The sequence below is a fragment of the Rhinopithecus roxellana genome, chromosome 21, assembly GCF_007565055.1.
Source record: "Rhinopithecus roxellana isolate Shanxi Qingling chromosome 21, ASM756505v1, whole genome shotgun sequence".
NCBI classification, from domain to species: Eukaryota; Metazoa; Chordata; class Mammalia; order Primates; family Cercopithecidae; genus Rhinopithecus; species Rhinopithecus roxellana.
This window is the reverse complement of record NC_044569.1, coordinates 55740061-55764600: the sequence shown is the minus strand read 5'-3', so window position 1 is coordinate 55764600 and position 24540 is coordinate 55740061. Positions and strand designations below refer to the sequence as shown.

The 24540-nt window shown below is 43.5% G+C and overlaps 1 protein-coding gene across 1 annotated transcript in view; it reads right to left on the bottom strand.

Moving 5' to 3' along the window:
* The window catches only part of SETBP1 (SET binding protein 1), a 362514-nt gene that overhangs the window by 184637 nt on the left and 153337 nt on the right, over positions 1 to 24540 (bottom strand). Inside the window, 1 exon segment of the mRNA XM_030926012.1 lies at positions 6310 to 6363. Within this exon segment, the coding sequence (XP_030781872.1) occupies positions 6310 to 6363 (54 nt within the window).

The following is a 24540-nucleotide window of genomic DNA, read 5'->3' as shown; positions in this document are numbered from 1 at the left end:
AGGCTCAGTGCCCTGGAAAATCCAGAGCTTCAATTTTACTCCTTTTTTTCTTTCTTTTTTCTTTTGAGACGGAGTCTTGCTCTGTCATCAGGCTGGAGTACAGTGGCACGTTCTTGGCTCACTGCAACCTCTGCCTCTTGGGTTCAAGCTATTCTTTTGCCTCAGCCTCCCGAGTAGCTGGGACTACAGGCGTGCACCACCAGGCCCAGCTAGTTTTTATATTTTTAGTAGAGACGAAGTTTCACCATGCTAGCTAGGATGGTCTCGATCTCTTTACCTCATGATCCCCCCGCCTCGGCCTCCCAAAGTGTTGGTATTACAGTCAAGAGCCACCGCACCCTGCCCAATTTTACTCTTTCCAAGTGTTGATGCTGACCCTGTAGACAGCTGATGTCCATTTAGAGTTGAGTCAGATAGTGGTGGTTTTGTTCTGAAAAACATGATCAACCCTAGAAGAACAAGCAACCTGGGAACTCAGACATTCCCTTCTACAAAATAAAAGAGCTGTCGGAGACTCTAACTCCCCACTTGCCTCCCATTTCCCAGTGTAGGAATGCCCAAATGTAGCAATCCAATACACAGACCCTCGTTGAACCGTAAGCTGCTGTCACAGCCCCTGCCCTGCTTCAGCCTTCCTTTTCTGTTGAGAGATAAGCACAGCCAGGATTTCTCTCTATGCAGAAACTCCACAGTCACACCTTCCTAAAAAGTAGCTTCTCCTCACAGAATACTTGGGGATTTTGCATTAAAACTTCTAGGTGAGGACCCATGGAATCCAGGATTGTTCTGCAGATGGTTGTGTCCTCTGATGATCTACGAGTAGGACTAATTGTGGGGCTAAGGAAAGTGGAGTAAAGGTTCATTTGAGGAGGACTGAGCCTTCCTCCTCTGAACACTTAATCATTCTTACTCCAAGAATGAACACTGCACTTCTCGTGGGCCCTCATTTTGGTTAACAGCATCCCAAATTCTCCAGCTACTGAGCAGCTGCTGGTCCACTAACTCTGCCACCAAACTTTTTGGCATTCATCTCCTCTGTGATACCCCCACGGTCCTCAGTCCACCGTCATTCCCCACTACTCCTCGTATGGATCAACAGCACAGACTGAGTGCTGGATGCCCTCTTGACTTCATCACGCCTTCTACCCATTGAGGAACCTTCATCCATCACGATTCTGACTCTTCTCTGCCCTCAAATCTTCAGTGCCTCCCATTGTCTTAGGATAGATTCCAAAAATCCAAATTCTGTTTCCTGATTCAGACAAATCAACTAAAACATGATATATTAAAAATGATCAGAAAAGTCTGAATATGGACTGGGTATTTGAAAACATTTAAAAATTACTAGTAATTTTGATAGATGTGATAATGGCATTCTGATTGTTCTTAAAAAGCCCTTATTTGTTAGATAAGTTAATTAAATTATTTATCAGTGAAATAACATAATGACTGGGATTTGTTTTAAAGTATAGCCCCAAATAATTAAAATTAAAAACCAAAGTAGATGAGAGTATAGACAAGTTTGGAAAATGGTAACAATTGTGAAAGCTCTTCCAGTGGCATGCTGGGGAGCAGAGCTGACTGTCAAAGACTTTGCCAACAGGTGGCTAAACCACTGATAGCTTAAAATTGGTCATGATGGAGATATTTACACAACAGAACTTACCAAATGCTACAAATGTGGGCTTTGTTAGCAGCATACCATTGAAACTGGGTAACAGGTACATGGGTTTATTACATTATGCTAACTTTTGTGTAAATCTGAAAACTTACATAATAGTTAATTTTTAAGTCCAATTTATTTTTTGGACTTTTAAAAAAAAACTATTATTTCATTTTCAAGACGTTTAAGACCTGAAATTTGGCCCCATTTTAATTTGCATATAATTTCCCACCATGGTCTCCTCTGAGGCTCCGCAATTAAATCACTGCAAGCCTTCAGATATACCCAAGCACCGCATTGTGGTCTCAGCCTTCATCCACGCTTCACCTGCTCTGGAATAAGTCCACCGCCTCACTTTCTTCTCACCCACCCTGGCAGGTACAACAAGACCTCTGCCGGGAAGACTTCCCTGCTTGTTCCATAGACATATAATTTCTTCTACATCTGAATTTTTAATTAATTTATTCTGCACTTCTCTAGTGGAAGAAAACAATACCTCACTGTGCATTTCAGGCATACAAGGCTACCTTCACATGCATTGTCTCATCAATGCCCATACTCTCTGTGAAATAAGCTGCACAACTCCTTTGCTTAATAAAGTAAATCAAGATGAAAGACATTAGGTAACTTCGTTAGGGTCACAAAGCTAACACTGGTGGCAGAACATTCCAGAACTGTCAACATCTGGGGAAGGGTCTGTGCATAGCTGGGAGCGCACGGAAAGGTCTTCTATGGATGCCTGTTGAATGAAATGGCAACTAAGTGACTGAAAGTTCTGTTTTCTCTGCACTAAAACATGTTTTCCTGTGTGTTCTGGTTTACTGTCTTCTCACCTTCCACCACAGCATGCCCTTGACCATAGTAGCAATTGACATTTTAGAAACTCATTAAAAATAGCCACCCTTCATAGGCAGCCACTACACTTGCCCTGCACTTGAAATAATACTCCATTTTTCCTAAAGGAAGTATCCTATTCTCTGAGACAACAGAGGGTTTATGTAGCAGGTGAGGACCAAATCCTTTAGTCTGTGCTTTCCTCTGTGGGGGACGTTCTTTGTCACATCACTGTTCTGACACGGTGGCTGGGCATGCAGGACATGCATCTGAATTTCGTGCCCATGCTATGGCTATCTCCTTACCACATCCCCCACCTCGTAAGCGTGTGCACACGCATGTGGGCATCACCCACGGGCACTTTACTGCAAAGTTTAAGCAGCCTGCACATTCTTGTAGAAACTAAGAAATAAAAGTAAATAAATAAATAAATGCCAAGAAGCCTTGGATGCTCTTTGTATCCTGGATGAAGGCACTGGATTCCAGCATTTGCCTTGGATTGCTCCTGGAGATCTCAGCTTGCAAAAGGAATGGGATGTCCAGCAAGAGGGGACTAGTAAATGAATGACGGTACTAACAACTAGTGCAAGCATGGCTAGCTGCTAGATTTTCCAGTGTTGTGGAAAGCATGCAAACCAACAAAAAATAAGGTAACAAAAAAGCATATAAAATATGACCATTTAAAAAAAATAGATGTGTGTGTCTATGTAGAACAAAGATTGGAAGACTACACGCCAAAACGTCATTGTGTATGTTTCTGAGGTGAAATAATAGGGTATTTTCTTTCTTATGGTTTTCTGTATATTCCGAATTTCTACAATAGACACTTACAACTTTTGTATTAGAGGAAAAAAAGAATGAAAGAAAAATGCAGAGGAAAGCATATAGTTATTGGGCTTTTACTCAAGAGAATTAAATGTCAGCTCTTACTCCTCTTAGGAATGGAGGGGACTGGTCCGACAAAAGGAAGTGAGGGTTCTCATTTCCAAGAACCCAAAGGCTTAGAAAGGAGGGTACTCAAGTGTGTCTGTTGCTTCAAAAGGCAAGAACAGGATGTTAGAAAGTAAAAGGAGATGTGTTTAGAGGTAGAAGAGTCAGGGTGGGTTAGGTGTGAATTTGAGAAGCTTTTCCATCTGTGCCTTTAAACCTTGCTGAGAATAGTACCCGCCTACCAGCACCAGGCCTGACTCTAGGAGAAGCTCTACCCTGTGGCCCAGAGGCCGGGCTCACCAGCCTCTGGGGAGACCACCCCCCACTAAAACATAATATCTTAGAAAAATGGGCTTTCAGGCTCATCTTGAAAAGTTATGTGTTTATTTCCAGGAATGAGCATGGCATTTTTAGTAAGCAATAACCATGAGCAGAAAGGCAGATACTCACTTCCGTACCTTCCTCTTCTCTATCTGGATGCAGAGAGAAGACAGAGACAAATGAACAGAAAAGCCAGCTCAATACAGACTCGACTCTACACACATTCAAAATCATCGAAGATTTTGTAACTATCTTCCTTAAGAGTCTAAAGCAGGAATAAGCATCAAGAAAAACAAACAGAAAACCTCTACATTCAAGTGGTAAGTGGGCACCATGCAAAAGCTGAGAGGACAGATAGTTATCCCTGGGAGGGGTCCTCAGGGAGTCCCCTCCTGCCAGTCAATGATGGGTCCTGGAGGGGAACACACCCATGAATAATTGTGTGGGACTCAGTTTCATCTAAAACCCAAAGAGAGAAGGGGAAAAATAACAACAGAAGCCAGCAGTTTCGTGCAGTGGGGCTGGAGGGGGCAGTGCAAAGTCTGTGGACAGCTTTCTGTTTCTGTTTTAAAAAGCACCCAAAAGGGTGGTGTTGACCAGAGACACATCTGAACCTTTCACTAGAGAATTAACTTTGATCTGGGCATTACACCCTGGCCACAAGTTTCCCAGGACTTCCTGGCCTCAAGAACAGGCATCCTGAGGAGTGAAAAATATGTATTTATGCTTCTAGCCTCAGGGGGATGATACACAAATGGAATAACATGGAAGGGCTGAACAGAACCAGAGGAGCGAGCCATCTGCACTGGAAGCTGTGGGGCTGGCTGTGGGGGAGCCTGGGAGCTGCCTTTCTAGGATCATGCTCTCAAATGTTATGCACGAACCTTAAATATATCTAAATTCTCCTTCACTGGAAAGTTTGCTCTATTAGTTTAAATCTAATATCTAAAAGTGTAGGTCAACAAACATGGACAGAACGTGTTCAGCTCAGAAGGAAACCATGCCAAAACCACGCACACACACACAACTCCAATAAACTCAGTCTCTACCGGGTGTCCTTTTCAAGCAGTAAAACGGCACCACACAATTTTCTTTAATGTTATAAATTTTCAGATTAAAACAAAATAATTAGCTGGCATTGCCACCATGTATGAGCGTAGGTGCAGAGGTGAGTGGGGTAGGTGGTAAATGTGGATTTTCTTTTGTTTTTGTTTCACATTCCCTTAGCCAAACTGGAAGTTTGCGTAAACATGTGAATAAGTAATTAATTAACAGTTTTCAATGGTTGACAAAAAAGGCTTACTGACCACGTCTGTCTAAAAACTCACTACTTTCCAGACAGGAAGATCAACAATATGGCATGACAACACCCCACACTGGTATGTGAATCCATCTTTGATTCCCACCAATGAAGCCCTTGATTCTGTTAATTCTCTTCCTCTGGCTTCCCACTGTCACCTGTTCCTAGCTCTCTGTGTGATCTGGGGCCACTGCGCATCAGGACTGGGTCCTCAGGTTCCTCAGCAGTGAGCGGGTACACACAGGATGTGGCTCACCTGGGAGAAGGGTAGGGAGGGTACAGTGGGCTCCTGGATGTGAAACACCTTTAAAGAAGAAAACGTTCCCGAATACATGAAACTCCTGCAATTAGAAAAGTATTTGCTGACCCCTGGAAGTTCACTGCCATTAGCTATAATGTATTTTCTCACAAAGGTACAGCACTGAGACCTTGAGGCAGGCACTGAGCTGAAGGGTGACAGAAAGTTTCATTTTGCAAGGGGGACAGGGCAAGGGCCGAGTCCCCTAATGATCACCTTTGGATTTATCTTTCTTTATATATACGTTCTACCTATACTGGGCTCTATGTGAGCAAACAAGGGCTTTTGTATAGCTGAGATTTGTATGTGTCTTGGTATTTATATGTTTGTGTGTAGGCTTCTTTTCCAGAGACAGGGAGGATGATGTCCATCTTCACCCCTGCAAAAAAGTCTCCAGAAAACCCTTGCCTACACCCTCACACAGTTTGCCCATAGTAACCTCCAAACACCATTCTGGCCAGAGATAACAGCGGCCCATTTCCTGACCAAGATCAGCCAACCTCAACTGTCTGCCTCTGCAGGAGTCTGAGATTAACTTGGCTGTCAGGCCTTGACTGTGAGGCATTTGCCGCAAAGATTACAGAAATGTGAGTGTCCTGTCCAAAAAGAGAAATACAGGGGAGAACCCCAACCCCATCCCACCCTCTGCCGCCTTTGGTTTAACCCTTTCCTAAGCTGAATCCCCAACACTTAACATTCCGAGCATCTTGATCTCTATATATTTTTCCACTATACAATATTAGGAATGAAAGAGCCAAAGAGGTGGTTTTGTCCATGCTGGAATGAGAGGAGCTGGAGGAGGAGAGAAAGCTACCAGGTCATTCTCACAGTTAGCATTTCGAGGGAAAGAAGCTAGAAATCCAAGGTTGGGATTTCTGTCCTGGCCCCAAGGGTGCTTGTTGACCACCAAACTGTGGAGCATTTCACTTTTCCAAACTTCATAAGAGCATCAGTGGAACTTACCTGTGGCTGAAATCCTTTGAGGTCACTGGCTGCAAGGTCACTGGCTGTCAGGAGCTGGAAAAAAACAAAGAAATTTTCTCAGTGACACTTTTCAGTTTGCATACAGTATCCCCATGACAACTAATGGACTTACCATAGCCTGGATGAGAGCTACAGAAGTGGGATTGCAGAAGACAAATGTGAGATTTCTGGACTGGGAATCTAGGCTCAATGGCCTTGCCACTTTGTGCTCCATCTCTGACTTCATCACCTCTCTCTTGCTGCTCTCTCTAAATTATTTCTGTGTGCTATCTGTTCTGTAGAGGCTCTTAAATTAGGAACCATGGGCTATGGATGGAGTTCATCAGGTCCATGGCTCCCTGAAATTGTAAGTATGTGTGAATCTATAGATGTATATATTTCCTTAGAGAGAGGGGCCCTGGCTTTCTTCCTGCTATCAAAGTGGTCTGTGATACAAGACTTACTGCTTCAGAAACAAAGGTCCATCTCCTCTAAGAGAGTTTTTCCTTCTTTCCTTCCTTCCTTCCTTCCTTCCTTCCTTCCTTCCTTCCTTCCTTCCTTCCTTCCTTCCTTCCTTCCTTCCTTCCTTCCTTCCTTCCTTCCTTCCTTCCTTCCTTTCCTTCCTTCCTTCCTTTCTTCCTTCCTTTCTTCCCTCCCTCCCTCCCTCTCTCCCTCTCTCTCTTTCTTAGATGGAGTTTCACTCTTATTGCCCAGGCTGGAGTGCAGTGGCATGATCTCAGCTCACCGCAACCTCTGCCTCCCAGGTTCAAGTGATTCTCCTGCCTCAGCCTCCCAAGTAGCTGGGATTACAGGTGCCCGCAACCATGCTCAGCTAATTTTTGTATTTTTAGTAGAGACAGGGTTTTCTCCATGTTGGTCAGGTTGTTCTCGAACTCTCGACCTCAGGTGATATGCCTGCCTTGGCTTCCCAAAGTGTTGGGATTATAGGCGTGAGCCACTGTGCCCGACCGTTTTTTCTTTCTTTAAAAAAAAAAAAAAATGAGCTCAGTAAAAATGACCCTCTCCTCTTCACAGCTACATGTGACTCAGTTTCCCTTTGTCATATGCTGCCTATGATTTTATACACTATTTAGGTTTTTATCATTTATGCTTCAATCATACACAACATAAAAGAATAAGAGTCAGTTATGTAGACTTTCTGCACCTCTGTGTTTAATCAATATTAAAGACTAAAGTTAAGGTTTTAAATATTTTTGCATCCTTTCCAGGGTTTTGCACAAAAAAACTTAAATAAAAATATATGATTAGTAAAATAATCGCATTCTTATAATACATGCTGGGAAAGTGTAAGATAAAGAGAAAAAGGGCAGATGCTTATTTTGATTCAAGGAGGGTGACTGCTAGCTTTGTTAGGCCTGGAGAGCATTTGTGAAAAATAGGAAAGACTTCATGTTTGCTGTAACAATGTTTTGTTTGGGTCAAGAAAGAGAAGTCATGCTGAGCCCCAGGGCCTCCAGCCTTCAGAAAAGCTCAACTGGATTTTTTAGCTTCCTTAAATGACTGCCAAAAATGGTGCTTAAGTGATGTTGAAGCTAGGATCCAGCAGAAGAGAGGTGGAGAAGGTGAACACTTTGCTGTTCCCCACCCCCACATTCCCCATCCTGCAGGCTAGATTTCCCTTGTGGAAGGTGTCTTGGTGGCAGGCAGCACCATCCTGGTGGAGAGCTGGTTTGACGCCTCTGATTGTAATGAAACAGCCAAGCCACAACCCATTAGGCCACTTGCTAGGAATTAAGGATGAAATGTAATGATACACTTAGTCCCTGCCTTCAAGGAACCTATAGTTTGGTGGAAGAATCAGACATGCAGACATGTGTACATCAGTGGGAGCAGAGTGTAGTCGAGTGTGAGCATCAAACTAGGGAAATGAAGCAAGAGCAGTCAGGGTGGGCTTGTTGAAATAAGATGGAGCTTGCATTTGGCCTTGAATTCACTGGAAAGGTGGTAGGGCAAGGCACTTCAGGTGGGAGCAGGTGCAAGAGCAAAGATGTGAAAAAGGAAATGGCCAATCCTAACACACCTCTATTTGCATCTGTTAAGTGCCAGCCATAGCCCACCTCAAGGAGAAAGGTAGGGAATTAGGATACATTGAGGATCACCTGGGTGGCTGGCATTCTAGGTGCTGCTTTATGTAATTTCTCATTTTTAATATTCACAACTGCTCCATGAGACAGAAGGTATCTCCTCTTTTCTGATGGGAAAATTGAGACTTATGGAAGCTAAGTAACATTTTCTAGGTTTCACAGCCAGTACATGTATTTGGGATTTAAATCCCCAACTGTATTTTCCCAAAGCTCATGCTTTTTCTCCTATAATAAAATGCCTCTGAATTATAGCACACCGGAGACCATTTGTTGAGATGTGGCACAGGAAAAAAGCTGAGTGCCAGAATATTAGTCAAATGAGCCACAGAAAGTAACATAAAACATGCATCCCCACGAACAACCCTTAACTAACTCTTCCTTGCAGAAATGCTTGTATTTAATTGATAATGACCATTTACTCATCTGAGTTTATCAGTAAATCTTTACCTTTAGCTTGAGCTGGGCACAACATTGGGATAGAGCTGGAAAGGAGGGAAAATAAAAGGCTGGGATGAGGTACGGGCATGAGAGTGACCTGTGCAGGAACACGCCCAGCAACATATGTTAGCATATTAGATTCAGAGCTCAAATTCTTCAGACCCTGGGCGTGCAGAAGGCAGAGATCTTCCTAGTTTTGTTTTGTGCTGTTGTATGTATTTTTACTCGTCTATTTTTCACCTAACAAGAACATGCCCAACAAGACCCTGTCTAAAAAGACTATGGCTTCTATCTTATGTAAATTTTGCATACCTCAACGTGTTAAGAAGAGTCTGGACATACAATTAGTCACTAAATAACCTGATTGTCGAATGACTTAAAAGGAAAGTGGAAATATTGTCAGTCCAGAGGTGAGGACCAGAATACCTAAATTGCTGAGCCTAGAGAACAGAAGTGTGAGAGGCAGGCTAAAGATATCTTCCAAGCCAACAAAAGGAAACAGCACTTAGTGCCTAGCACATTTGCTGTGTGAAGCAGGCACTCAAATAATTGAATGAGTTAATCAACTCAGGCACTGGGGACAAGCTCTTCTCCAGCCGCTACAGGTTTTACTAGAAGAATATTGGGTGCTGCTTCAGTGTAGAAATTCGAGGTTAAATTTAAGGAAGAACAGTATAAAAGGGAAAGAAGCTGAATGGTGAATAAATCCATCACCAGGGAGAGATCAGGGTCTCACCCGTTGCTCTGGTTGAAACAGTAAAATGTTAAATGGACCCATCCCAGTTCAGATGTGTTAGCACATCTGATGATGTGTGGGAGGATGCAGGGATATAATGTCAGGGATGGAACTCAAGTAACTTCTATCTGGATTCCTTTACTTGGGAGATTTGGAATGTTTAACTCACAAACTAGCATGCATTGAAGGTGTTATCTGATCTGGGAAACAACCAAAGGCAAGGTTTGTGACATCTCCTCGCAATGAGTCCTGAAAACGGTGTGTACAACAGTGTGTCTTTCCTCACTATTACGCCATGACCCCTTGCTTTTCTGGCTTTTCTGGCCTTCTGCCTTCTTGGTCTTTCTGAGTTCTAACCACGCTCTAACCAAATGCATGGACTGTTGGGTCAAACATAGGCCCTGCATCTTGAGCACTCCCCTTTTCAAAGCAGATTACTTCCCGTAAGTCTAAAAATTCCACACCAAGGGATGGAGAAACAGCTGAACAGTCAGGCACTAATATTTGGTGCTCAAGTGTGGATTAGAAATAAAGGAAAAGATCACAGACCACCTACATCAGGATATTGCAAAAGAGTTCCATTCTTAGTGTCAGGGCCTGGGGGAGGCAGTTGGAGGCCCCTGGAGAAGAGGAGAAAATCAGTGTGTCCCCAGTGGGCTCAGGAGCCACCTCTGCTGGGAAACTGGGGTGAGAAAATGTGTAGACAAAGGGCCCACACCGTGCCTGTCTCTCTACCTTCACTCAGAGTGGCTCTGCATTTCCCTGGTTCTTGTATGCGACTTCAGTTGAAAACCAATGTTTGGTACTAAAACATACCTTAAAACTCCAGACTAAGTCCTTATTTTGCAGAAGAAGCTGATAAGTGACATTTTCAAGATCACACTGCTAGTTAACAATGGGACTGGTCGAGTCTGCTAACCCGAGCACCTCTGCAGAAACCTCCACTAGAGATTATACCTGTCCAGTCCATCATTGACAACCAGACATAACCGGCTGCTGATTTCTACCCTAAAGCTGGGATAGATTTGCTCAGAAATCCAGGGGAAATTGAAGCATGGGGAGGAAGTATACATGTCCCTCCTCAAAGTCACTGCCTTGAAAAGCGCACGTCCCAGACCCTTCTCTACTGCCTCCCCTGCTTGAACCCTATTTCCACTCCATCCCATTGGGAAACAGTTCACTGCTCATGGTAGCCTTGCTGTGTTGGGGGTTAGGGGGGATCCAAGACAGGGAGGCAGAGAGGGAGGAAAATGAAATCTGCCATGGCCCTAGGGACTCCAATCAGGCTGAAGTTAATGAAAAGGATCCTGTCTTTTCCCAGAATGGCTAAACGTCTGCACCACTCCCAGCTAGAGGGTCGACAGGGTGCGCGGGGTGGAGAGGGCAGACAGAATTACATTTAAAAGGCAAAGGAAGGAGAAAATTCTTTCATCTCCCTGGTGGAGCCCGGCAGTGTTCCTGGGGCCCTGCTCAGAACAATCTCATTCCTGACACGTCTTGCTGCTCTCTGGAACAGTCCACATTCAAAATATTAGGAGGATGACCCTGCCTTCCATTTTTGAGAAGCTGCAGTTTCTTTCTTGGCATAAATTCATGTTGCTTTCTTATTTTCTCTCTCTATCTCTCTGAGCTTGAGGGGAGGGGTGGAGAACAAGGAGAATTGAAGGGAGATGAAGGATGCTGTGGGGCCCTAAGGAGGCGAGAGTGGAAATCCCTTCAGCTTCCTAAGCAGCGACATTCTGCTCCCTGGTCTTTTTCAAACTCTGTTCTCTGAATGGGATTCTCTCTTTGTATCTCCCACCCAAAATTACCCATGGTACACCTGCATCCAACATTCCCTTGTGACCTCTGCAAGTCTAAAGCTGTCCCTTTAAACAGCTGCCCTCCTCCCTACAAATGTCTATAGCTTCTAAACTTTCACACAGGAGGGGAGGAGGTGACTCCATTTTTTCCCCTCTGTCCTCCTGCCCCAGCAACAAACGTCATGTCCCCTCTGCTGGCCCTTTATCAAAAATGCATACTCCATCTGAATAGAGTGGGTCCTCACATATCTGCACCAATTGCTCTGGCTGAATGCAGATGCTTGCATCGGGAAGGGGGACACTGACACAAAAGGCAGGGTGTGGGTCATGCTGAACATCTGGCCAGAAGGATCTTATGCAGCTGGACAAGCTGAAGACTGGTGGCCCTGGGGATACTCCAAGTCATTTGCTCTTCCCAGATATCTCCTTTCTTATGGGCCAAAGCAAAGGATGCTGGCACATGAATGGACGGATGGATTGATGAATAGGTAGCTAGGTAGGTAGGTAAAGAAATAGAGTGAAGCTGGCCTTGAGGACAGCAAACGACCCATTTTCAAATTTACCCTCAAATGTACCATCCTTTCATTTAGTAAGCCTTCTCCTTCACCTCTACTCTTTTCAATCTGCCCTCATTTCTATTTCCAATGTAGGAAATGAACCTTTTTTTCTCTCTCTTTATTTTGTAAAGTGTTACTCACTTCTTACTTTGGCTCTAGAATGGAAGTTGAACTCAGGCCCACCCCAACCCTTCAACCCATAAAAAAAGTTCAGAACAGCCTACGGGTAAGGAAAATTGTTCCAGCAAGCTGAGGCAAACATCTAATCATATGTGTGCTGGGGGCTGCTTGAGATGAACTAGCCCCACACTCTCCATTGTAAAAGGCAACCAAGGCACAGAAAGAAAAAGTGACTTACCCAGTGAAAAATCAGAAACAAAAAATCTAACTGTATGTATGCAATCTAAAGAAAGTTTCTAATATCCAGCCATAGTGGGTACTGGGGACTCTGAAACAGGCAGGAAGAATTGTCAGATATGTTGGGGGTCAAGACAGAGAACAGGAAAGGGGTCTAAGAAGGGCTTCTACCAAGCAAAACGTTCTGAAATGACCAACCATGAAGGAGACCACAAATCCATTGGGATCACAGAAGGAAATCTGGAAACTGGAAAATAAGGTAGGTAAAATGGAACCAATAGGTTGCCACTCTTTCCAAGGATAAGTGAAACACTGTCATACAAAAGAGCACTGGACTCGGAGGGAAAAAAAAAAGACTTGAGTCATAGCCCTGGTTCTGCAGCAACTCAATATGGGATCTGTCATGGGATCATTTACTATGCAGGTCTCATTTTACCACCTATGAAATGAATGCCATTTTCCCTTTGGCCCTGCCAGCACCCTAAAGCATCCCTGTCACCTCAAGGCTGGAGAAAAGATGGAAGGACACTATCTCCTCTGTCCCTTCAAAATACACACCTCTAAGAGCTTGTTTACACTTTGTGGAAGAATTTCTACTAATAACCAGAAGGTCACAGGGGAGGACAATGAGACAGTCTTGTACTATGGATCTGTTATTGGCTTACAAATAGGAATTTGGACAGATGGCCACTCAGATTGCTACATGAGTTCCCCATTCCAGTGAGGCTGAAGTCAAATCCACACCCTAACTAATAGTAAACAATCTTCCAATTCAAAAGGCATTAGTTCTAATGGCCAAGGCATTGGGGTGGGGGTGGCAGTGGAGGGGCTCGTTTCCTACCAGCCTAAGAAGCAAGTTATATACTCAAAATTGCCATCCTAGCTGAACTGTGTCCTTTTGCTAAATGCTCTCAGCCTCATGAAATTTTAAAGGTTAAACCTGAAATCACTGACACCTACAGTCTTAATTTTAGGCTCCCTTCCTAAAGAGCAACAAGGATGACTAATAATAACTTTGTACATAACTCCAAGCAAGCCTGGTCTTGATTGCTTATATTTTTCTTTTATTGCTTCTTTAAATGATGGGGTTCTAATATTTACAGGTGAGATCTTTAACAAAATCCTCCAGATATGGAGCCAAAAGAGCTTTTATATATATTTTTAAAGACTCCATGTGTAATCTTGGCACATACAACCCATGCTCTTACAGTGGGGTGTACATTTGCTTGCTGTCCAAGTCATAGCTATTTCAACTTCTGGGTGGAAATGTCTTTTATCCTCCACCTTTCAGATTGGAGCAATAACTAGAGACCACATGAAAGACGAGACCTCTGAATGCCCTGATCTAGACTCACTAAGATGATGAGTCTTGTTTTATGTTGAACTTAATAAACCGAAAGAAACTTATTTGAACTCAATGAACCTACAGAAGTTTGTTCCACCCTTTTAAAACGTGACATAGAATTTTTTTTAGATTAAAGAAAACTGGATTTTATGTAGGGCATCTTCTGTGGTTATGGGTGAGAAGTTTACATAGGGTAAATTTGGTAGAAACTGGTGACATGGACGTTAATATCAGCATTTATTAATCATTTCAGTCAAAAGTGGTTCAAGAGACTAAAGTAGCCTCTGGGGTTCATTCAGGATTAGTAGGTGATAGAATGTATTTGAGCCTGGCTTGGCTAACTCAGGTTCTTTTTCACTACATCATAATATCTTATGAACCTCTGGCTACCTTGGGTATGTATGCTGTTGGGAGCTCTATCAGGTTGTCCATGATGTGTCTAACATTCTGAAATGAATGATGAATAAGAAATTCACTTTGGGGGGCCGAGGCGGGCAGATCATGAGGTCAGGAGATTAAGACCATCCTGGCTAACACGGTGAAACCCCATTTCTACTAAAAATAAAAAAATATAAAAAAATTAGCCAGGCATAGCGGGAGGTGCCTGTAGTTCCAGCTACTCAGGAGGCTGAGACAGGAGAATGGCGTGAATCCGGGAGGCGGAGCTTGCAGTGAGCCGAGATCATGCCACTGCACTCCAGCCTGGGTGACAGAGCAAGACTCTGTCTCAAAAAAAAAAAAAAAAAAAAAGAAAGAAATCCACAAGACAGTGGTTTTCAAACTGTACCCTAAGAAGCCCTGAATTTCACAGAAGGGCCTTGGGGATTGTGAGGTGAGTGAGAGGCACTGAGGTGGGAGTTCCAGGCTCTTAATCCCTCTTTATTCAGAATAACATAACTTTTATTGGTATATTATATTGGACTTCCATGTTAAGATCTATTTAAATTAAAGCTTTGTAAAAAAGAAATTTGGCAAATCCATATTTTAACAGAGAAGGATACTACATATATGAGAAAGTCATTCTCAGTGTTAACAGAATTTACCTGGGGAAAGAGAATTAAGCAATTTATCTCTTTAAAGATGCTAAGATAGTCTTCTCCTACTAGGAGTGGATTGAACACATGACCAGACCTCATTTTAAGACCACACTGCCTTTAATATGTGCATGAGTTACTCATGGGGAAAAATGCCTTCCCTTCCTTTAATTACACTTTTTTTTTTTTTTTTTTTTTTTTTTTTTTTTAATGAGATGAAGTTTCACTTTTGTCATTCAGGCTGGAGTGCAGTGGCACGGTCTTGGCTCACTGCAACCTCCGCCTCCAGGGTTCAAGCGATTCTCATGCCTCAGCGTCCCAAGTAGCTGGGATTACAGGCATGCGCCAACACGCCTGGCTAATTTTACATTTTTAGTAGAGATGGGGTTTTGCCATGTTGGCCAGGCTGGTCTTGAACTCCTGACCTCAGGTGATCTGCCCACCTTGACCTCCCAAAGTGCTGGGATTACAGGCATGAGTCACCCCACCTGGCCAATCTTTCTTTATACTTTTTTCAGGCAGTATGCCTGCTCTCTTCATCTGAAGTTCTGCAAGCTACATGCTTCGGAAAGAACAACTAACATAAGAAGAGGAAAGAGCTAAAGATATGTTGCTTCTCAGGAGCACAATCTGGGTTGTAGGTCCTTTCCTTCCAACAAAATTAAGAAATCACATTGCAAGCATCTGTGGGCTGTTTCCAAAGTCCGTAAAAAGCCAATAAAGGAGAATTCCCTCCTTGAACGTATGCCAAGCAAAGCTGGGTGCTGAGGGAATATCCACCCTTGCCTCCCTCTTCTCATCATTTACAGAATTTCTGCTTAGAACTGACCAGATGATCTGCTCACTTGGCCCAGGATAAGTATCAAAGCTTTCTAATTCATCCCCTTGGTGAATCCCAGGAAACTGATTTAACCCCCTGGGCTCACTCAGTGGCAGAGAATGGGAAAGTCAGAAGGTGCTTGTTTCAGAGAGTATTTGAGCACCAAAGTCAAAAGCTCTGCTCCTCAGCTTAGTGGAGCCAATTTGGCAGAGAATCTGGGTCCCTGGGCCAAAACTGGAGCAATTAATCATGATTACAGGTGGATATCTGAAAGGGATAAAGCCAGGCAGGACTCAATGAACTGAACCTTGTAGTTGCAGGTAGCCATAACTTCTATAGTTGTAAACATTGCAGGTAAAATAGGAGAATCTTCTCCGGAAAGCCCACCTTGAACTCTTGGCTATTATAATATGAAAAGTCACTATGATTTTTCAGGATCTTCATTTTTCCTGTTCTTCTGTCTCAGGACCTACTTTAGCCTGTTCTTGTACCAGGTAGGTGCTTTACCTTCATTATCCATCTTAAACTTCACACTGTCAGTGCAAGACAGTATTATTTTCTCCAATTTATAGTTGGACACACTGAGGCTCAAACTGCTTAAATAACTCACCTAAGGTTATGACAGCAAAAAGTGGCAGAACTGGAATTTTAACATAGCTCTGAATCATGGAAAGTCCAGTTCTCTGTCTTAGCCATCCATGATCCCCTCGGGAATCCCTTCATGAAAGGTTGCTGTCTCCCTCCCTACTCTGCCAGGGAGGCAGCCTGGTCCCCAGGGACATTGGTACCACTGCCAGCCATGCCTCAGGTGACTCACCATGCAGGTAAAAATCAGACTTTCCATTAGCCCTATGCAGCCCCACGACGTAGGCATCTAAGGTATTGTCTCTGCCATCTTGATCTTCACTTCAAATTTTTCTGAACTCAAGCTGACTTTGTTCAAAGGAGTTTCATTCCTAAATCTGGGTGACCAAAGGATTTTGTACTGTACACTGCTATGAACATTGTTAATTATCAATGAAAACTGCGCAATCAATTCACAAGTCCTTCCACAGATGGCCCTGCTCTTGCATTAGTGTTACTGGCATTGCAAATGCCAGGATTTGGTCCTGCCACTCCTTAGCACTGGGAACTCTTTGAGGACTGAGACAGCTGGCTGTTTTCAAAATGATTCTTCACCATTGAAGATACTCTGCAGAATCCGCCACAGCTTCTAAAGATGCTCTCAGTGCATTAGGCAAACAAAACATCCTTGGAAAACAGGACCAGATTCTTCTCATGACAACTTCCAAGGAAGTCTGGCTCCTTGGCATGTATACTTCCTGGTCCTTTGTTAAAAATCTCCCTCTTGTGTTTCATACCTTCTGGAAACGGCTTCTGGAAACAGCTGTGTCACCAGTAACTTTCCTTTTCTGGGCTATGTATGTGTGTATTTGTGTCTCATACAATCCTGCCTCAACCAATCCATTTGCTAAAAATGATCTCTATGATTTCACTCTCAAGAACTCTGTGCTCATCTCACAGAGGTACCTGGAAATGAAGGTTTTCCTTATGCCAAAACATCTCAGTCAAATGTGGATTAGATCTCCCCAGACCTCTTCTCCAAACAAGATATCCTTTCATTGTTCTCCCTGGACTCACATGTACGCTTGACTCACAGTCCACCCATTTTTGGCCAAACCTGTCCAGAATTTCTGGCTGATTCAGTTGGGGGATATCTCTCTATATATTGCCCACTGAGACTGAGCAAAATGAATGTAACACACAGATGCTACATCAGCAGGACTGGAAGTAGCTGTGAAGTTAGTCTGAAAGCCCTTTAGTAATCACATGCTCAAACCCTTTATTTATAGCACAAATGAAGGGCCCACAGCAGGAACTGGCAATGTTCACTTTTGTAGACACACTCAGCAATTCACCAATAGTGCAACCTTGGGTAAGTCACATCCCTGCAGACCCTTAGTATTCCCCACCCCTAACATGAAGAACTCTGTACAATCCCTTCTGATCTGACAGCCTTTGAAACTGGACAGGCATGAGTGGCCCTGACACTCACCCAAGGCATTATCAGGCTTCATACATCTTGTCTATTACCAAAGGGTGAGATTACCTAGAGTCCACTTGAGGAACGGATAACACAGCAAAAGTGGTGAAGTGGTAGGGCTCTTGACACAACAGGAGTTGGTAAAGCCTATCTGTATCTCTAGGAAGAGCCATGCCCTCATCTCTCACTGGTCTTTCAGAGAATAAGAGATTTCATGTTTTCTCCACAACCCTTTCTACTTAACTCTGATTTTAATAAAGAACCCAGTATTCATCAATTACACCACAATCGCTGTGCAAATATTCTCAGGATTACTGTTTTGTGCTTCACTTATAACTAGATAAGAAAAATTGGAGAACTCAGCTCTTTTGATAAAGAGAAATTCCAGATCTAGAAAGTAGAGGTAAGAAAGGCTCATAATTTGGAGGGCATAAGAACCGTTGCTACACGGGGAGTTATACAAAGCAAGGGTGGCTCCAGGACAGAAGAACATCAAGAAAGTGGAAAACAATACCAGCTTCTCTCCCCTCTCTTACCTTTGCCATATCGCAATGAAAGACATGTGCATGTTAACAGCAGTGTTATTCTATTCACTCTAAGGCTTTCCTCAACCTCATAGGATATTAATAAGATTCCAATTATAACTTACACAGCTATTTCCACATAAAATTTACAAGAGTTTAGAAATAGGGCTGCTTTTAATAAAGTATTTACCCTTTCAATCTATTGAGTGCAAAATGGCAGGTATTCCTGATAATCAAGTAACAGGGAGTCTTGTCCTATTTCAAGATATAAAGCATTTTTAATACAACAAGAGTAGTAAGATATGAGATTGATAAAATTGCTTTACTCCCTCACCCTAGAAACATTTCAAAGGATGATCTCACTTAATCATCCCAACAACAATGAAAAACAGGAAGGGCTGGAAACTTCCCTGCTGGTTTGACAGATGGAGGAAATGAGGCAAAAAATCGGGCAGTGACTTGCCCAGGGACATGCTCTTGGCTTTCAAAGTCTTAGCATGGAAGGGATAATCCAGACCAGCCTTCCTCCAATGCAGGAATCCCCTTTTCCACCTTTTCTGACAGATGGGAGGCCAGCTTGAGCACTTTGGGGAAGTGGCACTTGCTATTTTAGCGACACAGCAATAGTCTTGAACAAGTTCTACCTTTACGCATTTGAAATATGCCTTGCTGAAACTTGTCTCCCCAGTTCTGGGGAGCAGGAACTAACTACTTGTCTTTTAACCTTCATGATCTTCCTGTGAAATAGGAAATGTGAACCTCATTCTACAGATTGAACAACAACAACAAAAAAAGATGAATTAAGCAACAGCTTCTAGGCCCCATGACTGAAGTTAGATCCAAACACCAAAATTAGAGGACTCATCCTCTCCCGCTGCTCACCAGCCCTGCCCATAGGCACACACTACAGCCTGTTTATTCCAGTAGCCAGCCTCTGATCCATTTGATGACATGCCCAGGCAAAATATCCCAAGTGCTTTCAACTTTTTCTTCTTGAACATGGATCTCAATGCCATCACTCATCATCTAGCTTATAAAAGCCTTCTCCTCAATGTGGCAGGCAGATCTGAGCACACATTGCCAGTGGGAGTAACTGTAACTAACCAGTCACGTGCTGGAAAATCTTCAACAATTGACTCTCTGGGTGGGGGAATCGCCATCGTGAGGCATTTGCCAATTTCCACAGTGTAAATACTCCCAATATGTCAAGCTACTAGCTGAAGTCACTGATTGCAGAGTTGGAAAGAGATGTGCCCATCTGGCTCTTGTCACCTAGCATGAGTTGGCTCCAATGCACCACTGGTGTGTTCATCAGCCTTCTCACTTAAGACATCAACAACTAGTCTGGAACTCGGTCCGGGTAACTTGTATGGAACAGGGCATCCCAACAACTTCAGGAATTACCATGTCCTCAGTGCCAATCCAGGTGTGAGGGTAGTAAGACTTTTGCACGGAGTTCATGTGAAAGATGCCAATGAATTCATTCCATAAATATTTATTTTTCTGGGATGCGAGGAAATAGCAAAAAAACAAACAAACAAAAAACAAAACAAAACAAAAACACACACACAAAAAAACCCAGAGTCCTTATTCTCAATGAGACAAACAATGAAGTAAAATAATAACAATAAACAATAACCATCATAATATAACCTGTCAATTGTAATAAAAGAAGAGAGAAATAAAGCAGAAAGAAAAAGCAGAGTGGGGGATATGCTACTTTAAATGAGCTATTCAGGGAAGGCCTCTCTAAGGAGGGAATATTAGAGTGAAACCCAAAAGAATGAAAGAAGAGAGTGAGCCATGTGGTATTTGGGAGAAGAGCAATCCAAAAGAGGAAACAGAATATGCAAAGTTACTGACATGAATTGTACTCAAAGTGCTGGTGGAACAGCAAAGAGATTGGCACCCTAGGGCAAAGAAAGAGAGCAAGGGCAGTGGTAGGAGGTGACAGCAGAGTGAAGCCACATCACATAAGAGCCTTTAGGTCAGAGCTAAGAGGTATAGGTCACGGTACATTAATGAATCTGAGAGATATGGGGGGTAATGGAGAACAAAAACTGATGTGGGGCACAATCTGAGATACACTGAAAAAAGTGCCCGCTCGCTGTTGTCTTAACAGCCCACAGTATTTGCTGATGGATTAGCGATGGCATGAGAGGTTAAGACAGGAGTGAAGGATGATGCCAAGGGTTTTTGCCTAAGAAGGGTGGGAGAATGATTTTTGTTGACGTTGGGAAGATTGGAATGGGTAGGTGGTAGTGTAGGCATGGTAAGTAACCCATGAGTATCTTGGTTTGGCTCAGTGCTGTTAGCATCAATGTAGAACACTAACACACAGTGGGTTTGTGGGCTGATGCACAGCTTATCTTGGCTGCAGCACTAGATACATCGAGGATGTCTTAGGGAAGGAGACTTAAAAGGTGTTTGGGATTTACGGACTTCGTAGAACACGTTAAGAAATCTGCATTATTAGGAATTCAAGATGTAACTGAATAAATCTCAGATAAATGCAGTTAGTCTGCTATACCTGGACCTATTCCAGTGGGTCTACAAGTCTGTGAGTTTCTTCAGAACTGAAGACCCATTTCTCCCTCTCATCTGCTTGCTACATTCATTCTGAATTTTAACTTTCTCTTAGGGAGCCCCTCCAAGTCCTAGGCCTTGTGATGCATTCTGGGGATACACCAATGAACAAATAATGTATAAGCCCTGCTCTCAGAGAACCCAAGAGTCTATTAGGGAGACAGCATTTATTTTGAATATGAAAACCAAATATAATTTAGAGCTGTGATAAGTTCAAGAAAAAGTAATGAGAAGAAAGGTATGCATAGGACAAAAGAATTAATGAAGACAGGTCTGATGTAGAATTTGGGAGTGGTTAAGGAAGGCTTTCCTGACGAAGTGACAATAAAGCCATGCCCCAAAGGATGAGTAGAAGCTGCTAACTGAAGAGCTATGTATGGGACAGGCACTTCAGGTAGATGAAACATCATGGTGAAGGCTTCTAGCAGGAAAAAGTAATTTGCACATTGGAAGAACCCCTGCAGTTTATAATGTAAAAAGAGGACTAGACTGAGGCTAGGACTCCTGGATTCTAATCCAAATCCTGTCAATACCTAGCACTATGACCTTATTCCAGTTACTTATCATTTCATGTATTTGGCTCAATTTATTCACCTGTGCAGTTAGAATGCAGATGGGGCAGTGTGTTCTGCAAAGTAACACATGCTTAGTAAACCAATCAGACTCAAGTTCAGATATGAGCTCTTCTTAAAAGCTGAATGTCAAGTTTCTGTCTATCATCCATAAAAGATGGATAACATTAGATACTTCATAGCGATGTTTGGATGGGGATGTTTAGATGTCTGTAATGAGATGCAGGAGTCAGTGCCTCATAAATATGAGTTAGTCTTCCCTCCATCTGTGATATCTTTAAGGGGTATGGCGAGGCTCAACTTAGACCACTAAAATGAGATCACAAGAAGATACTGTACCACACTAACAGATGAAATTGTTGGTGTTAAACTTTGTACCCTTCCTCTCCCTTACCTGGCCCTCTAAATCTCTTCACATGGGAGAGCTGTGGGCAACGTGAGGGGCTTTGGCTATTACCATGAGCAAGTTGTAAGTAGCCACCTCAGCATAAAGTTGGCAACTTGCCTTCCTGGACTTAGGGCAAGGATGGGCGGGAGGTGACTAGAAATGTTGGCTCTTCTATGAAGCTTTTATTAGAAACAGGGAATTCCTCATTGCTCTTTCAAACTCTTTTGGCCAAACATGAAATGCCCCAAGGTCAAATTTGTTAGTGCATCCACCAGCCCAGAGGACTCTTGGCTCTGGGGTTGAATCCCACTTATCTCCCTTCTCTCCCTTAAGCCTTGCAATTTAGCCAAGGCAGCTGCTCATAGCTCATCAGCCCTTGAGTGGTTCAGTCTGTATACAAAAATAGACACACATGGCGATCACTGCTTTCATGGGGCCACCATCAGAAATTAGATATACTCAGGACACTCTCCACTGAGGGGAAGGAGAAGCTGGTAGATGCTTACATGGCAGAATGACAGAGCTTGGGCTGGTCCCCAAAGAACCAGAATGGGTATCAAAGGCACCCAGGAAAAGCCAATTTTCCTTATTTCCGAAAATAAGGTCCTCCAAATCCCGGCTAGCTCATCGGATTTGGGGAAAAATAAAGTAGGATGGAGGCATGAATGTGCTTTATACCTATTATACCAATAAATGATATTAATGAGAATATCATTATCCCTACCAGCCTTGATAGATCACATGGCCATATATGGGGCATAGCTAGAGAAGGGGAAGAGCCCCTGGACCCTCCGGGGATTCATTTAAGCAGAACAGCTGCTGCTTGACCCATGGCTGCACACCCAGCCCCATGGGAATACAGAGGGCCAAGCTGCATGTTTGCAGCAATGGTGCAGATTGTAGGGGCACAACTGGCAGAGTATAGCGTGTAGGTGGGCCATGAGGAGATCTCAAAGGAGGCTGAGGGCACTGAGGTTACTGATTTCAGGGCTCATGCAAATTGTTTTAGTTTCCCCTGTGTCTCTGATCACTGCCTACCACTTAGAGGAGCCCCTGAAGGTGGTGGGCTGAGGGCTGGGTGGGGCTGATAGCTGCAGCCTCCCAGCCTGTGCCTGTGCATCTCATTATTGAGTGGGCCTGAATCAAAGCAGCTCTGTGCAGCTGCTGTCCCATTTAATCCATTTGTAATCAAAAGTGATTAGGATGGATGCCTCGGTGCTGAGGTTATTGTGTGTGTGATCAAAGCTGAGGCTCCTATTCGCTTCCTAGAGCCGCCTGCATCTGGGAGGGCATGGAAGGCCATGAGCCTGGGGCATGGGGCAGGCAGCTGTTGGCACTCAGAAAGAGGGTGGGCTCCAGGAGCAGAGCCCGGGAATGGCAAGTGTAGCCTCGCCTGTGTGAGGCTTGGCAATCTTGAGGAGGTCCCCAGAGAGGCCCACAGCCCAGGTTTCACCTCTGGAGGCTGGCATTCCCAACCTAGAGAATGAAGCAGATGGCAGACTGAAAGCAAGCAGGACTCATTCAATGTTAGACTCATGAAGGATTCTAACACTCTCTCATCTTATTGAAGAGGACAATGAGATCCAGAAAAAAAAAAAAGAGAAAAGCATATTATATGCCTGGCTGGCACTTGTGTATGTAAAAGGAAGGAAGGAGAGAGGGGAAAAGGAAGAGACCAGGAGAGAGGAAGGGACAAAAGAAGTGGCCTGAAGTGATGCACAGCTGGTACAGAGACGGTGTGGGCTCGTGCTGGGAGAAGAAATAACACTAAAGGTGCAAAGGTGGCCAGAAGAGCTACATCCAGGTGTTTCAACAGTATATATGTTTCTTTTGACCACCACTTCTGGTAGTTTTCTGAGTTGCATTTCCCTAAAACAGAAGACTTCAGCCCAGACCTTATGCTCTATTTATAAACTCTGCCTGAGTAAAGTTTGAGATCCCACTTCTCTGTGCCAATCCAAATCATAAACATCACTACCATCCAAATGAAGACTCACCTCCTACAAGAGCTTTCCTGGACCCTCCTTCTCTGAAATAGTCTACCATGTTCTATCTATGCCACTTATTTGCCACTTAGCATATACTGTCCTTCAGGTGGCTCTTGGGTTGTAGGGTAAATAATTCTTTTAACTTTTGATGATGATAATGATAATGATGATGATGATGACAATATGTGCCTTGCTTCATAGGCCAGACCGAAGGTCCAGAGGACAGCTGTTACATAGTGCACTTCAGGACCCCCTCCACAACTAATAGAATAGATTCCAAGGTTGAATAGATCCTGAGTCTTTGATAGGAGACTGGGAGCTTCTTGAAGGCAGGAGATAAGCGTTTATGAGTATGCACCTATCTCCAGAAACAAGCACTCTCCTTGGATAGAGTAGACAAGTGTCTACCAAATGCTGAATAACAAACACAAAGAGTCTGGAATGAACATTTACGGTGATTTAATTGTGACATGGTCAGTGAGGCTGCCTAGAGGTCTGGGAAGTAGGAGAAGTCGGGCAACCAAGAAGCCAGGAAAGCTGCTTCTTTATAAAAAGGTTTTTCAGAGCAAAGAAGTTGGGGGCTCTTCTGCCTATTCCTGATACAAGAACTCATCTAGTGCCGGGCGCAGTGGCTCACGCCTGTAATTCTAGCACTTTGGGAGGCCGAGCCGGGCAGATCACCTGAGGTTAGGAGTTCGAAACCAGCCTGACCAATATGGTGAAACCCTGCCTCTACTAAAAATACAAAAATTAGCCAGGCATAGTGGCTTTCACCTGTAGTACCAGCTACTTGGGAGGCTGAGACAGGAGAATTGCTTGAACCCAGGAGGCGGAGGTTGTAGTGAGCTGAGATCGTGCCACTGCACTCCAGTCTGGGCAACAGAGCAAGACTCCGTCTCAAAAAAATAGTAATAATAAATAAAAATTAAAAGAAA